The 11,991-nt window shown below is 39.0% G+C and overlaps 1 protein-coding gene across 4 annotated transcripts in view; it reads left to right on the forward strand.

Moving 5' to 3' along the window:
- Positions 1-11,991, forward strand: part of golga1 (golgin A1) — a 53,336-nt gene that overhangs the window by 39,776 nt on the left and 1,569 nt on the right. For 3 of the 4 annotated variants that reach the window (XM_087998422.1, XM_043720176.2, XM_087998423.1), the window contains 4 exons: positions 156-314; positions 8,354-8,413; positions 10,067-10,246; positions 11,875-11,961. In XM_087998422.1, the coding sequence (XP_087854548.1) occupies positions 156-314; positions 8,354-8,413; positions 10,067-10,246; positions 11,875-11,961 (486 nt within the window). The remainder of the gene's footprint in view (positions 1-155; positions 315-8,353; positions 8,414-10,066; positions 10,247-11,874; positions 11,962-11,991) is intronic. The other variant, XM_087998424.1, reaches the window with a different exon arrangement.

Below are 11,991 nucleotides of genomic sequence, written 5' to 3' on the forward strand. Positions count from 1 at the left end.
GCTGTGCTGTTGCTTGGAACAGATTGGTATTTACTCTGTTTGCAATTGAATATTATTTTTCAGCTTTTATAAAATTCTATGTTTTGTACTCTGGCCAACGCGATTCCTAATTTTGTTTCTGTGAATCATTAAAGAAATGCACATTGCTCTGACAGGTGAATGATCTGGAAGCAGAGGTGGCAGCTCTCAATGGACAATTACATCCCCCAAAAAATGATGGAAAAGAACAAAATGGAGATGTGACAGTCTCCTATACCTTACAGCTTCAACAGGACAACCAAGATTTGGAACAGCAGTTGATAGAGAAAAACAAGGTTAGTTGCTCAGGAAATGAGTAGATCAGCGTGGTTTGTAAATTGCCTGCCTTTGTGACAACATCACCATTAGTTAAAAGGCTTTTATGTGTACAGAATTGTTTAGTTTTTTTTGTCCACGTTTTGAAGAATTTACCTTGTAAATGTTATTCTTGTTTTTAGCCAAAATTTTCATTTCCTATCTAAATCTACACCTTGGGTTACTAGTTTCAGTTCTGTTACAAGTAATTGAGTAACACAGTTTCCTTCTTAACATTGATAAATTGCAAAGGTGTTTTATGCATTTTTTTTATCAGTAGCCTCTATTGTTCACCACAAACCTAGAAACAGATTTCAATTTTAAAATTTGTCCACAATAATTAGTTTTATTAACTTGAAATTTGTTTTTTTTTTAACTAAATGTTTAGTTTTCCTATATCATGTTAATTAAATCCAACAAGTTTTGAATGATGGTAACTATGATTACAATTTATCAGTGTTGTGCTGAAGTAATATATTGCAGAAAACTGTGCTTTGAAAGCATTGATTTCTGAATAAATACCAATTTGCTTAACATCTCTTTATGATATTTTTAATAACAGCCACATAGTTGCCGCCTATTTCCCATGGCCCTCCTGTTTGAGGATGGTTGCAAATAGAGTCATAGAGATGTACAGCATGGAAACAGACCCTTCGATCCAACCTGTCCATGCCGATCAGATATCCCAACCCAACCTAGTCCCACCTGCCAGCACCCGACCCATATCCCTCCAAACCCTTCCTATTCATATACCCATCCAAATGCCTCTTAAATGTTGCAATTGTACAAACCTCCACCACGTCCTCTGGCAGCTCATTCCATACATGTACTACCCTCTGCGTGAAAAAGTTGCCTCTTAGGTCTCTTTTATATCTTTCCCCTCTCACCCTACACCTATGCCATCTAGTTCTGGACTCCCCGACCCCAGGGAAAAGACTTTGCCTATTTATCCTATCCATGCCCCACATAATTTTGTAAACCTCTATAAGGTCACCCCTCAGCCTCCGACGCTCCAGGGAAAACAGCCCTAGCCTGTTCAGCCTCTTCCTGTAGCTCAAATCCTCCAACCCTGGCAACATCTTTTCTGAAACCTTTCAAGTTTCACAACATCTTTCCAATAGGAAAGAGACCAGAATTGCACGCAATATTCTAACAGTGGCCTAACCAATGTCCTATACAGCCGCAACATGACCTCCCAACTCCTATACTCAGTACTCTGACCAATAAAGAAAAGCTTACCAAACACCTTCTTCACTATCCTATCTACCTGCAACTCCACTTTCAAGGACCTATGAACCTGCACTCCAAGGTCTCTTTGTTCAGCAACACTCCCTCGGACCTTACCATTTAGTGTATAAGTCCTGCTAAGATTTGCTTTGCCAAAATGCAGCACCTCGCATTTATCTGAATTAAGCTCCATCTGCCATTTCTCAGCCCATTGGCCCATCTGGTCCAGATCCTGTTGTAATCTGAGGTAATCCTCTTTGCTGTCCACTATACCTCCAATTTTGGTGTCATCTGCAAACTTACTAACTGTACCTCTTATGCTCGCATCCAAATCATTTAAGTAAATGACAAAAAGTAGAGGACCCAGTACCGATCCTTGTGCCACTCCACTGGTCACAGGCCTCCAGTCTGAAAAACAACCCTCCACCACCACCCTCTGTCTTCTACCTTTGAGCCAATTCTGTATCCAAATGTCTAGTTCTCCCTGTATTCCATGAGATCTAACCTAGCTAACCAGTCTCCCATGGGGAACCTTGTCGAACGCCCTACTGAAGTCCATATAGATCACATTTATTGCTCTGCCCTCATCAATCTTCTTTGTTACTTCTTCAAAAAACTCGATCAAGTTTGTGAGACATGATTTCTCACGTACAAAGCCATGTTGACTATCCATAATTAGTTCTTGCCTTTCCAAATACATGTACATCCTGTCCCTCAGGACTCCCTCCAACAACTTGCCCACCACTGAGGTCAGACTCACCGGTCTATAGTTCCCTGATTTGTCTTTACCGCCCTTCTTAAACAGTTGCACCACGTTTGCCAACTTCCCGTCTTCCGGCATCTCGCCTGTGACTATCGATGGTACAAATATCTCAGCAAGAGGCCCAGCAATCACTTCTGTAGCTGCCCACAGAGTTCTCGGGTACACCTGATCAGGTCCTGGGGATTTATCCACCTTTAACCGTTTCAAGACATCCAGCACTTTCTCCTCTGTAATCTGGACGTTTTGCAAGATGTCACCATCTATTTCCCTACAGTCTCTATATCTTCCATATCATTTTCCACAGTAAATACTAATGCAAAATATTCATTTAGTATCTCCCCCATTTTCTGTGGCTCCACACAAAGGTTGCCTTGCTGATCCTTGAGGGGCCCTATTCTCTCCCTAGTTGCCCTTTTGTCCTTAATATATTTGTAAAAACCCTTTTGGATTCTCCTTAATTATATTTGCCAAAGCTATCCCATGTCCCCGTTTTGCCCTCCTGATTTCCCTCTTAAGTATACTTCAACTTCCTTTATACTCTTCTAATGTTTCACTCAATCTATCCTGTCTATATCTGACATATGCTTCCTTTTTCTTAACCAAACCCTCAATTTCTTTAGTCATCCAGCATTCCCTATACCTACCAGACTTCCCTTTTACCCTGACAGGAATATACTTTCTCTGGATTCTTGTTATCTCATTTCTGAAGGCTTCCCATTTTCCAGCCATCCCTTTATCTGTGAACATCTGCCTCCAATCAGTTTTCAAAAGTTCTTGCCTAATACTGTAAAAATTGGCCTTTCTCCAATTTAAAACTTCAACTTTTAGATCTGGTCTATCCTTTTCCATCACTATTTTAAAACGAATAGAATTTGGTCGCTGGCCCCAAAGTGCTCCCCCACTGACACCTCAGTCACTTGCTCTGCCCTATTTCCCAAGAGTCGGTCAAGTTTTGCACCTTCACTAGTAGGTACATCCACATCCTGAATCAGAAAATTGTCTTGTACACACTTAAAAAATTCCTCTCCATCTAAATCTTTAACACTATGGCAGTCCCAGTCGATGCTTAGAAAGTTAAAATCTCCTACCATAACTATCCTATTATTCTTACAGATAGCTGAGATCTCCTTACAAGTTTGTTTCTCAATTTCCCTCTGACTATTGGGAGTTGTATAATACAATCCCAATAAGGTTATCATCCCTTTCTTATTTCTCAGTCCCACCCAAATAACTTCCCTGGATGTATTTCCGGGAATATCCTCCCTCAGCACAGCTGTAATGCTATCCCTTATCAAAAATGCCACTCCCCCTCCTCTCTTGTCTCCCTTTCTATCCTTCCTGTAGCATTTGTATCCTGGAACATTAAACTGCCAGTCTTGCCCATCCCTGAGCCATGTTTCTGTAATTGCTATGATATCCCAGTCCCATGTTCCTAACCATGCCCTGAGTTCATCTGCCTTCCCTGTTAGGCCCCTTGCATTGAAGTAAATGCAGTTTAATTTATTAGTCCTACCTGGTCCCTGCCTGCCATGACTGTTTAACTCACTTCTGTTTCCAGATATACCCGTCTCCAATTGATTTCATTCCTCACTATCTCCCTGGGTCCCACCCCCCCCCACCTTACTAGTTTAAATCCTCCCAAGCTGTTCAAGCAAATTTCCCTGCCAGTATATTAGTCCCCTTCCAATTTAGGTGCAATCCATCCTTCTTGTACAGGTCACTTCTACCCCAAAAGAGATTCCAATGATCCAAAAATGTGAATCCTTCTCCCATACACCAGCTCCTCAGCCATGCATTCATCTGCTCTATCCTCCTACTCCTGCCCTCCCTAGCTCGTAGCACTGGGAGTAGTCCAGATATTACTACCCTTGAGGACCTCCTTTTTAAATTTCTGCCTAACTCTCTGTAATCTCCCTTCAGAATCTCAACCTTTTCCCAATGCTTCAATCTTGTTTTTTTCAACATTGATGTGCTGGGCTTTGCCATCATTGAGAATTGCTGTTTGTGGAGCTTTGACGATCTGTTAGTTATTTAATTGTCCCCATCATTCCTGAATAGAAGAAACAGATTGCTGGGTTTTAAGTCTAATCAGTTGTTTGCAGGATTGCTTTACTTTATCTATTGCATATTGCTTCTGCTTTTTCACATACATGTAGCTTCATCAGCTTTATCCCTGATTGATAGCTGTGCTGCTCCTGACATCCTGTCCTCTATTCCTCATTGAATCAGGCCCAGGTCATGGACATCCAAATTTGAACTGCAAATTCTGAAAAAGAGTTATACCAGATTCAAAATATTAACTCCTGTTTCTCTCTCCAAAGACCTCCTGAGTTTTTCCAGCATTCTGTTTGTTTGAGCTGTCAAATCTGTTTTGAATCTATCCCATGTAACATGATGGTTGTGCCACACAAAACCATGGAGGGTCTCTCTGTGAAAATGGCGTTTCATCTATGTAAAACAACGTGGGGTTGTCACTACCAGTCCAGTTATGGACAAATGCATCTGTGATAGGTAGATGAGCAAGGTCAAGTAGAAGAATAGATTTTTCTTTTCTTGCCACCTTCTGCAGGTGCAATCTGACAGATGTGTTCTTTAGGATAGTCTGTAGTGATGCTACTGTGCCATTTTTGATGTTAGCCATTGAAGTACCCCACCCTGAGCAAATTCGTTGCCATTGCTACCTTTAGTGCTTCTTTCCAGTGGTAAAAGTTAAAAGTCAACATAAGGTTATACTTGCACATAAACTTGTTGGACTGTAGCCTGGTGTTGTCAATTTTAACTTTGTCCACCCCAGACCAACACCGGCACTGCCACATCTTTCCAGTGGTGTTCAACATGAAGGAACATTGATTAATCTGTTGAAGGTGGGAACTATGTGACAATCAACAGGAAATTTCCTGGCCCATAATTCCAGATTTATTAATTAAATTTAAATTGCACCAGCTGTCAGTGTTTAATTTGAACTTATGTCTCTGAAGCATAGTCAAGGCCTCTGGATGAATACTTCTGCAATGTTACCACCATGTTACTGTTCCCAATAGATCCTATATAAAACTGTGTTGGACCAGCTAAGAGCTGACTTACCTATTTTGAGAAAGTGCTTTGGCAGAACCTACCAGTTTTGCCTATTACTTATTTAATCACAGACAGATTAAATACAAAGAACAAAGAGAAGTACAGCACAGGAAAGGGCCCTTCGGCTCTCCAAACCTGTGCCGATCATCGTGCCCTAACTAAACTAAAAAGCAAACCATCTGCCCTTATTCACTCTGTATCCCTCTGTTCCGTCCCTATTCATGTACCATCCAGATGTCTCGTAAATGTCGCCAACCTGCCTGTTTCCACTGCCTCTTCTGGCACTGCGTTCAAGGCTCCTACTGCTCTCTGCGTGAAAAACTTCCCTCACACATCTCCCTCGCACATCTCCCTTGAACTTTCCCCCTCTCACCTTGAACCTGTATCCCCTTGTAATTGAAACTTCAATCCTGGGGAAAAAGCTTCTGACTATCTACCTTATCGATACCCCTCATAGTTTTGTAGACCCCTATCAGATCTCCTCTTAGCTGCCGCCTTTCCAATGAAAACTATTCTAGATTTTTTAACCTTTTTCTCATAGCCAATACCCTCAAGACCAGGCAACATCCTGGTGAACCTTCTGTACACTCTTTCCAAAGCTTCCACATCCTTCTGGTAGTGTGGTGACCAAAACTACATACAATATTCCAAATGCGGCCTAACAAGGGTTTAACACAGATGCACCATGATTTGCCAATTCTTGTACTCTATGCTCAGTCGATGAAGGCAAGGATGCCATATGCCACCTTAATCACTTTGGCCACCCATGTTGCCACTTTTATTGTGGACCCGCACACCCAGATCTATCTGTATGCTAATGTTCGAAGGGTTCTGCCATACAATATAATACACACCTAAATTTGATCCTTTAAAATGCATCATCTCGCATTTGTCTGGATTAAACTCCACCTGTCATTTCTGTGCCCCAGTCGCCAATCTGTCTTTATCTTGTTGTATTCTTTCACAATCGTCAGCACTGTCAGCAACTCCACCAATCTTTGTTTCATCTGCAAATTTATTAATCAGACCACCCACATTTTCCTCCAGATCATTTATATATACTACAAAAAAAAACAGAGGACCTAAGACTGATTCCTGTGGGACACCACTAGTTACGGTCTCCATTCTGAAAAACACCCTTCCACCACAACCCTGTCTTCTATGACCAAGCCAGTTTTGTATCTATATTCAAACCATTCGGGGTGACTGCAGTGCCATCTCAAAGAATTCATCTCAGTGACGTCTCTGCTGTCCTCTGATTCGATGAATTTGGTTCTTTATTGTACAACAGTTTATTCAAGTGCCTTAGCACCAGGTGCGCTTTTCATCAAACTATTGGCATTCATTGGGCTGAGGAACTCCAACCAGTGGAGTAATTTTTGCTGACAATGCAGCTGAGGCTAGACCAATTCAATTTTGCAGCAAAGACAGAAAGTTGTAATATTTCCCCTTCAGCAAGTAATCAGGAAAGCTAATAGAATGCTGTGGTTTATTGCAAGGGGAATTAAATGCAATAGTAGGAGGTTATGCTTCAATTATACAGGACATTGGTGAGGATGAATTTGGAATACTGTGTATAGTACAGGACATTATACGTACAAAAGGATATTAATCCATCAGAAGAATTTCAGAGCAGGTTGACTAGACCAGAAAACAGGTTAGACGAGTTAGGCCTGCCTGGAGTTTAGAATAGCTAGATGTGACTTAATTGAAAAATATAAGATCCTGAGTGGAATGTTGAAAGGATATTTCCTGTTGTGTGACAATCTAAAACTATAGGTCATAATTTAAAAATAAGAAAGAGTGCATATTTAAAAGTGATGAAGAAACATTTTTCTGTGTGGGTTGAGAATCTTTGGAATTCTCTTCCACAAAGACAATGAAAGCAGAAACTTTTTTAAAAAATTGTAGTACAAATAATTACTGATTATCAAGGGAATGAAAGATTATTGGGGATGTCTAGGAATGCAGAATTGAAGTTAACTTCGATCAGCCATGATTCTATTAAATGGCAATAAGTTGTGAGGTGGTGGACTTTGGCAGGACAAACAAAACAAGGGAATGCATGATGAACAGTAGGATCCTACGGAGCACCAAGAATCAGAGGGATTTTAATGTCCATGATCCCTTAAGGCATATTTATTAGCCCAGGCATAGAGTTTAAAGAGTAAGGAGGATATGTTGCAGCTGTATAAAATGTTGGTTAGGCACAGCTGGAGTTCTCAAATCCACATTATAGAAGGGACGTGACTGTACTGGAGAGGCTGCAGAGGGTGTTGTCTGGTCTGGAGAGTTTTAGTTATGAAGAGAGAAAAGATAGACTAGGCTTGTTTTCCCAGAAGCAGAGAAGACTGAGGTGAGACATGATTGTGAGAAAAAAAATGGGGACATAGCTCAGGGAGACAGAAAAAAGACTTCACCCTGGGTGCAGTGATTAGTGACTGGGGGTATATATTTAAGATGAGAGACAGGAGGTTTAAGGGTGATGTGAGGAAAATGTTTTTACCCAGAGGGTGGTGGCATTCTGAAAGCCAATACTTGAAGAGTGGTAGAGGAGAATGCCAAGGCATACAAAGCTATGGGCCAAGTGCTGGAAAATTAAATTAGCATAGTTATGTGGTCGTTTTTGACTTCTGCACTTGATGGCTTGAAGGGCCTTTTTTTTTTGCTGGAAATCTTTGATTCTGGCAGAGTAGGCTTGAAGGACTAAATAGTTGACTCTTGTTCCTTGTTTGTATGTTCACCACTTAATCTCAACTCAGGTTAGCAAAATTAAGGTACGTTAAAACTGTGTCTTCTCATACTCGCTGGAGTCGTGAATAACAAATTTGCAATGTTTGCTAATGATTTCCCTAATCCTTTAATGTATGGTTAAAATTGTAAATTTAAGTTGTTTCATGTAATAATTTATACATTACTGTAGATTTTATATTTTAAATCTTTTTCCTCCATCAGACTATTAAACAACTGCTGCAGAGACTAACAGAATTGAAGAAGACACTGCAGAAAGAATTGGTAAAGAGTTTGCATTAAGTTACATCTTTTAAACAGATTACTTAGGATTTTTCAATCAATCAAACCCGAAAATGGGTCAGAAGTAGATTTTGCACGTGTTAAAGTGTGGCAAATGTTATTGTCCTAAATTGCAGTCTGTACCTGATACTGAAATAACATTGTCTGGAGAATTGTTCCAAGAATACTTCCCTTTTCATCGCCTCGCTGAAATAAAAAAAAACTACTAATTAATAGATTTATTTTTAGTTTGACAAATCCAATTTAGTTCCTGCAGGTTAGGGGCCATCTGTGGAGAGAAAGATAGTTATTGTTTCAGGTCAATGAAGCTTGAAGGTCAGAGACCTGTAATGTTAATTCTGTTTCTCTCTGAGGATGCTGCTGGATCTGCTGAGTATTTACAGCATTTTCTATATTACCTACAATGTCCTGTTTTTGAAGTTGCCATTCATTTTTTTTAATCTTTGGTTTTAGTTGCTTTCACCCGTGTTTCAAATTAATGGCAAGGTTTTTCCAGTTTAAATTATTCGTGACTTTGGATCTGACAAATTAAAACTAACTATGTTTTCATTTTTCACCTGTTCAAAAAACTGAAGTTTTAAATTTTATGGTTTACTATTATTTTGCGCAATGTTAGATATTCGTTCAGGGGAACCATCTTTAGCATATCTTTTTCCAAGTTTTTTTAAAGAAAATAATTGTATATATTTACAAAACTGCTTTGTTCTCATTCTTCATTTGAGAATCTGGAAAGTGACGATGTGCAGTTTTACTGGATTAAGTTCCAGCAGTAGCTTTGTACATATTTGAGGGTTTTTAAGCGTTTGTTCTTAGGAAGCCTATATTCTCTGGATCAGGCAAACAGAAATTCTACATGAATAAATTCCTCAATAGCTCAATGCTGAAAGGATGCTTTCACCTTGTGAAAGAGACTAGAAGTAAAGGACATAGTTTAAAAATAAGTTGAGAAAATTTTGAGAATTATTTTCTCTCGGAACATCATGTGTCAGTGGAACTCTATTCATCAAATGGTGGAGACAGAGTCCTCGAATATTGTCAAGGCAGAGTTCATTCTTGAATAACAGGTGAATCAAAGTCATATAGGGGATAGGCAGGAAAAGAATTAAGAGCACAGTTTAGATCAGCCATATTTTCCAATGGTAGAATAGGCTTGAGGGGCCGATTGGCCTATCTCTTAATTCATATAACAACCGAAAGAACTGCAAATGCTGTAAATCTGAAACAAAAATAAAAATTGCTGGAAAAGCTTAGCAGATCTGGCATAATCTATGGAGAGAAATCAGAGTTAACATTTTGGGTCAAGTGACCCTTCCTCAGAATGCTGCCAGATCTGCTAAGTTTCTGATTTACAGCAACCGCAGTTCTTCATCTGCACAGCATCTGGCAGCATTCTGAGGGAGGATCATTCGACCTGAAATGTTAACTCTGATTTCTCTCCACAGATTCTGTCAGACCTGCTGAGCTTTTCCAGCAATTTCTACTTTTGTCTCTTAATTCATATGTTTGTAACTGGAGTTGAAACATGATAATGGATTTCTGCAAAATAGAAATATCAGCTGTTCAGACTTTCTTTTGATTTTAAAAAAAAATATGGAATTATGATTGATGCCATATTAAATCTTTTCTCAATTAAAGAAAATGAAACCAGAATTGGAGCCTGCTGAAGTTCGGGAGAAATCTTACTTTGAACCACCAACCAGCATCAGTAATTCCACCACAGTTGTAAACAATTCAGATCTTAATGACTCCAGGGAGATAAATTTTGAATATCTTAAACATGTTCTTCTCAAATTTATGTCTGTGCGAGAATCTGAGGTGAGTTACTAATGATTGCAATAAGCTACAAATACTCAAGAGAAAACCTGTTTCATTTATCATTGTTGGGAATTAGTGCAGATCTGGTTTTAAACGTTGAAAGAGAATGATTCTTCAGTGATTTGATGACTAGTAGATGTAGAATTCAGATGTGCATTTCGATATTGACTGAGACCCAGACATGAAATATCTGGAAAATGACAAGCAAAGCCCTACTGGAGCATCAGGCTGAACCCATTCTGACAATGCTACAATCTGAATAAGCTGAATATACAATCAACCTTATTGCACCAGCTTCCTCAATGGTTATGCACCTTTCTGGGAGAGATGAAGTGAAACCTAATATCCACATAGAGTAAAACCTCCTTAATATCTCAAGGTCATCTCAGAAGCTCCACTGGCACTAACCCAACTACTTTCTAATGACTTTTCCAGCTCCTTTTCAAAGGTTTGTGTGATTCACACCCAGCACAAACCTAATCCAAAGCTGGTTGATGTTTTAAAGTTCCTAAAAGCTATGTTATGCTTTTATAAGCTGCATGGATACTGCCAAAAACCTCTAGCTTTTCTACCTCAACTGAAATAATTCATTATTTTATACGTCAGCCATATCTTCGAAGTCTTCACTTTTTCAAAGTGTGAAGGACTACTTCTCCCAGTATATACTGATAATTAGAGTATTTAATTTGGATAATAATCAGTTGCCCTTCTCTAGTCCAATGGACTTTACACAAGAAGACTAGAACTGGACACAGTTGTAACTGACTTAAATTCTTGTACAATGAAAGGATTATGTGGAGTGAAAAACATTCTTGACATTGTGTACTGTGATTGTTTGCTGTGCACTTAACACAAGTGTGCAGCAAATACTGTTTCTGCTATCAGCAGTTTAGTTTCAAATGCAACCTAGAAAGAAATGGTCTCTCAAAACAAATAGTGTCTTCAAATGTAGTGAACAGACAACATTTGAACCTTAAAACATAAAACTTGAGAAGCACATAGGTGACTTGCTGTACTGTCTTCAAAACAATGTTGGAAAAGAGCTTGCCATCTGTTTCCTCTACCTACTTTCAAAAACTGCCTTTCACAATAACCATGGCCTCACTAAAAGTTTCCAGGCATCAAAATTCCATGGGAATTCCACCAGTAGAAACAGAGGCTAGAAAATGGAGTGCAATCTTTTTGTGGCTAGCTTCAATAATATAAAAAGATGGTGGCTAGGATCTGAAACCCAGGCAAATATTTTTTATAATTCTATTGAATGAGATTTTAAATTTTAAAAAAAGTCATGGGTTGTGGGTATTGTTGTAGAATCGGCATTTCTTGCCCATCTCTGACTTCCTTGAGAACGTGATGAGCTGCCTTCTTGTAAAGTGCTTACCCTCTGTAGGTCTTTTATGCTGGAACACTCCTTTAAATAATTTTTGCATTAAAATTTAGAACCTTTTGAGAACTTAGTTTTTTGACTTAAATACTTAAGATTTACATTTAAAATAGTTTGTGAATTACAGGAACTTTGTTAATTTCCTTTTGAATTCATGGATAGTATTTTGCTTGCAGAAAGTTGCAGGACAACTTTCAATAATCTAATAATAAAGGAAAAAAGTCAATTCACTGTTTTGTCACAGGCTTATCAACTGGTGAAAGCAGTATCCATGCTACTTAACTTTACACGTGAAGAAGAAAACTTGCTAAAGGAATCCTTAGAATATAAGGTATGGCATAATCTGTTGCTACTTATTCAC

This window comes from Chiloscyllium plagiosum, unplaced genomic scaffold, assembly GCF_037043375.1.
Source record: "Chiloscyllium plagiosum isolate Xiang-an unplaced genomic scaffold, Cpla_swu_hap1 HiC_scaffold_21, whole genome shotgun sequence".
Lineage (NCBI taxonomy): Eukaryota > Metazoa > Chordata > Chondrichthyes > Orectolobiformes > Hemiscylliidae > Chiloscyllium > Chiloscyllium plagiosum.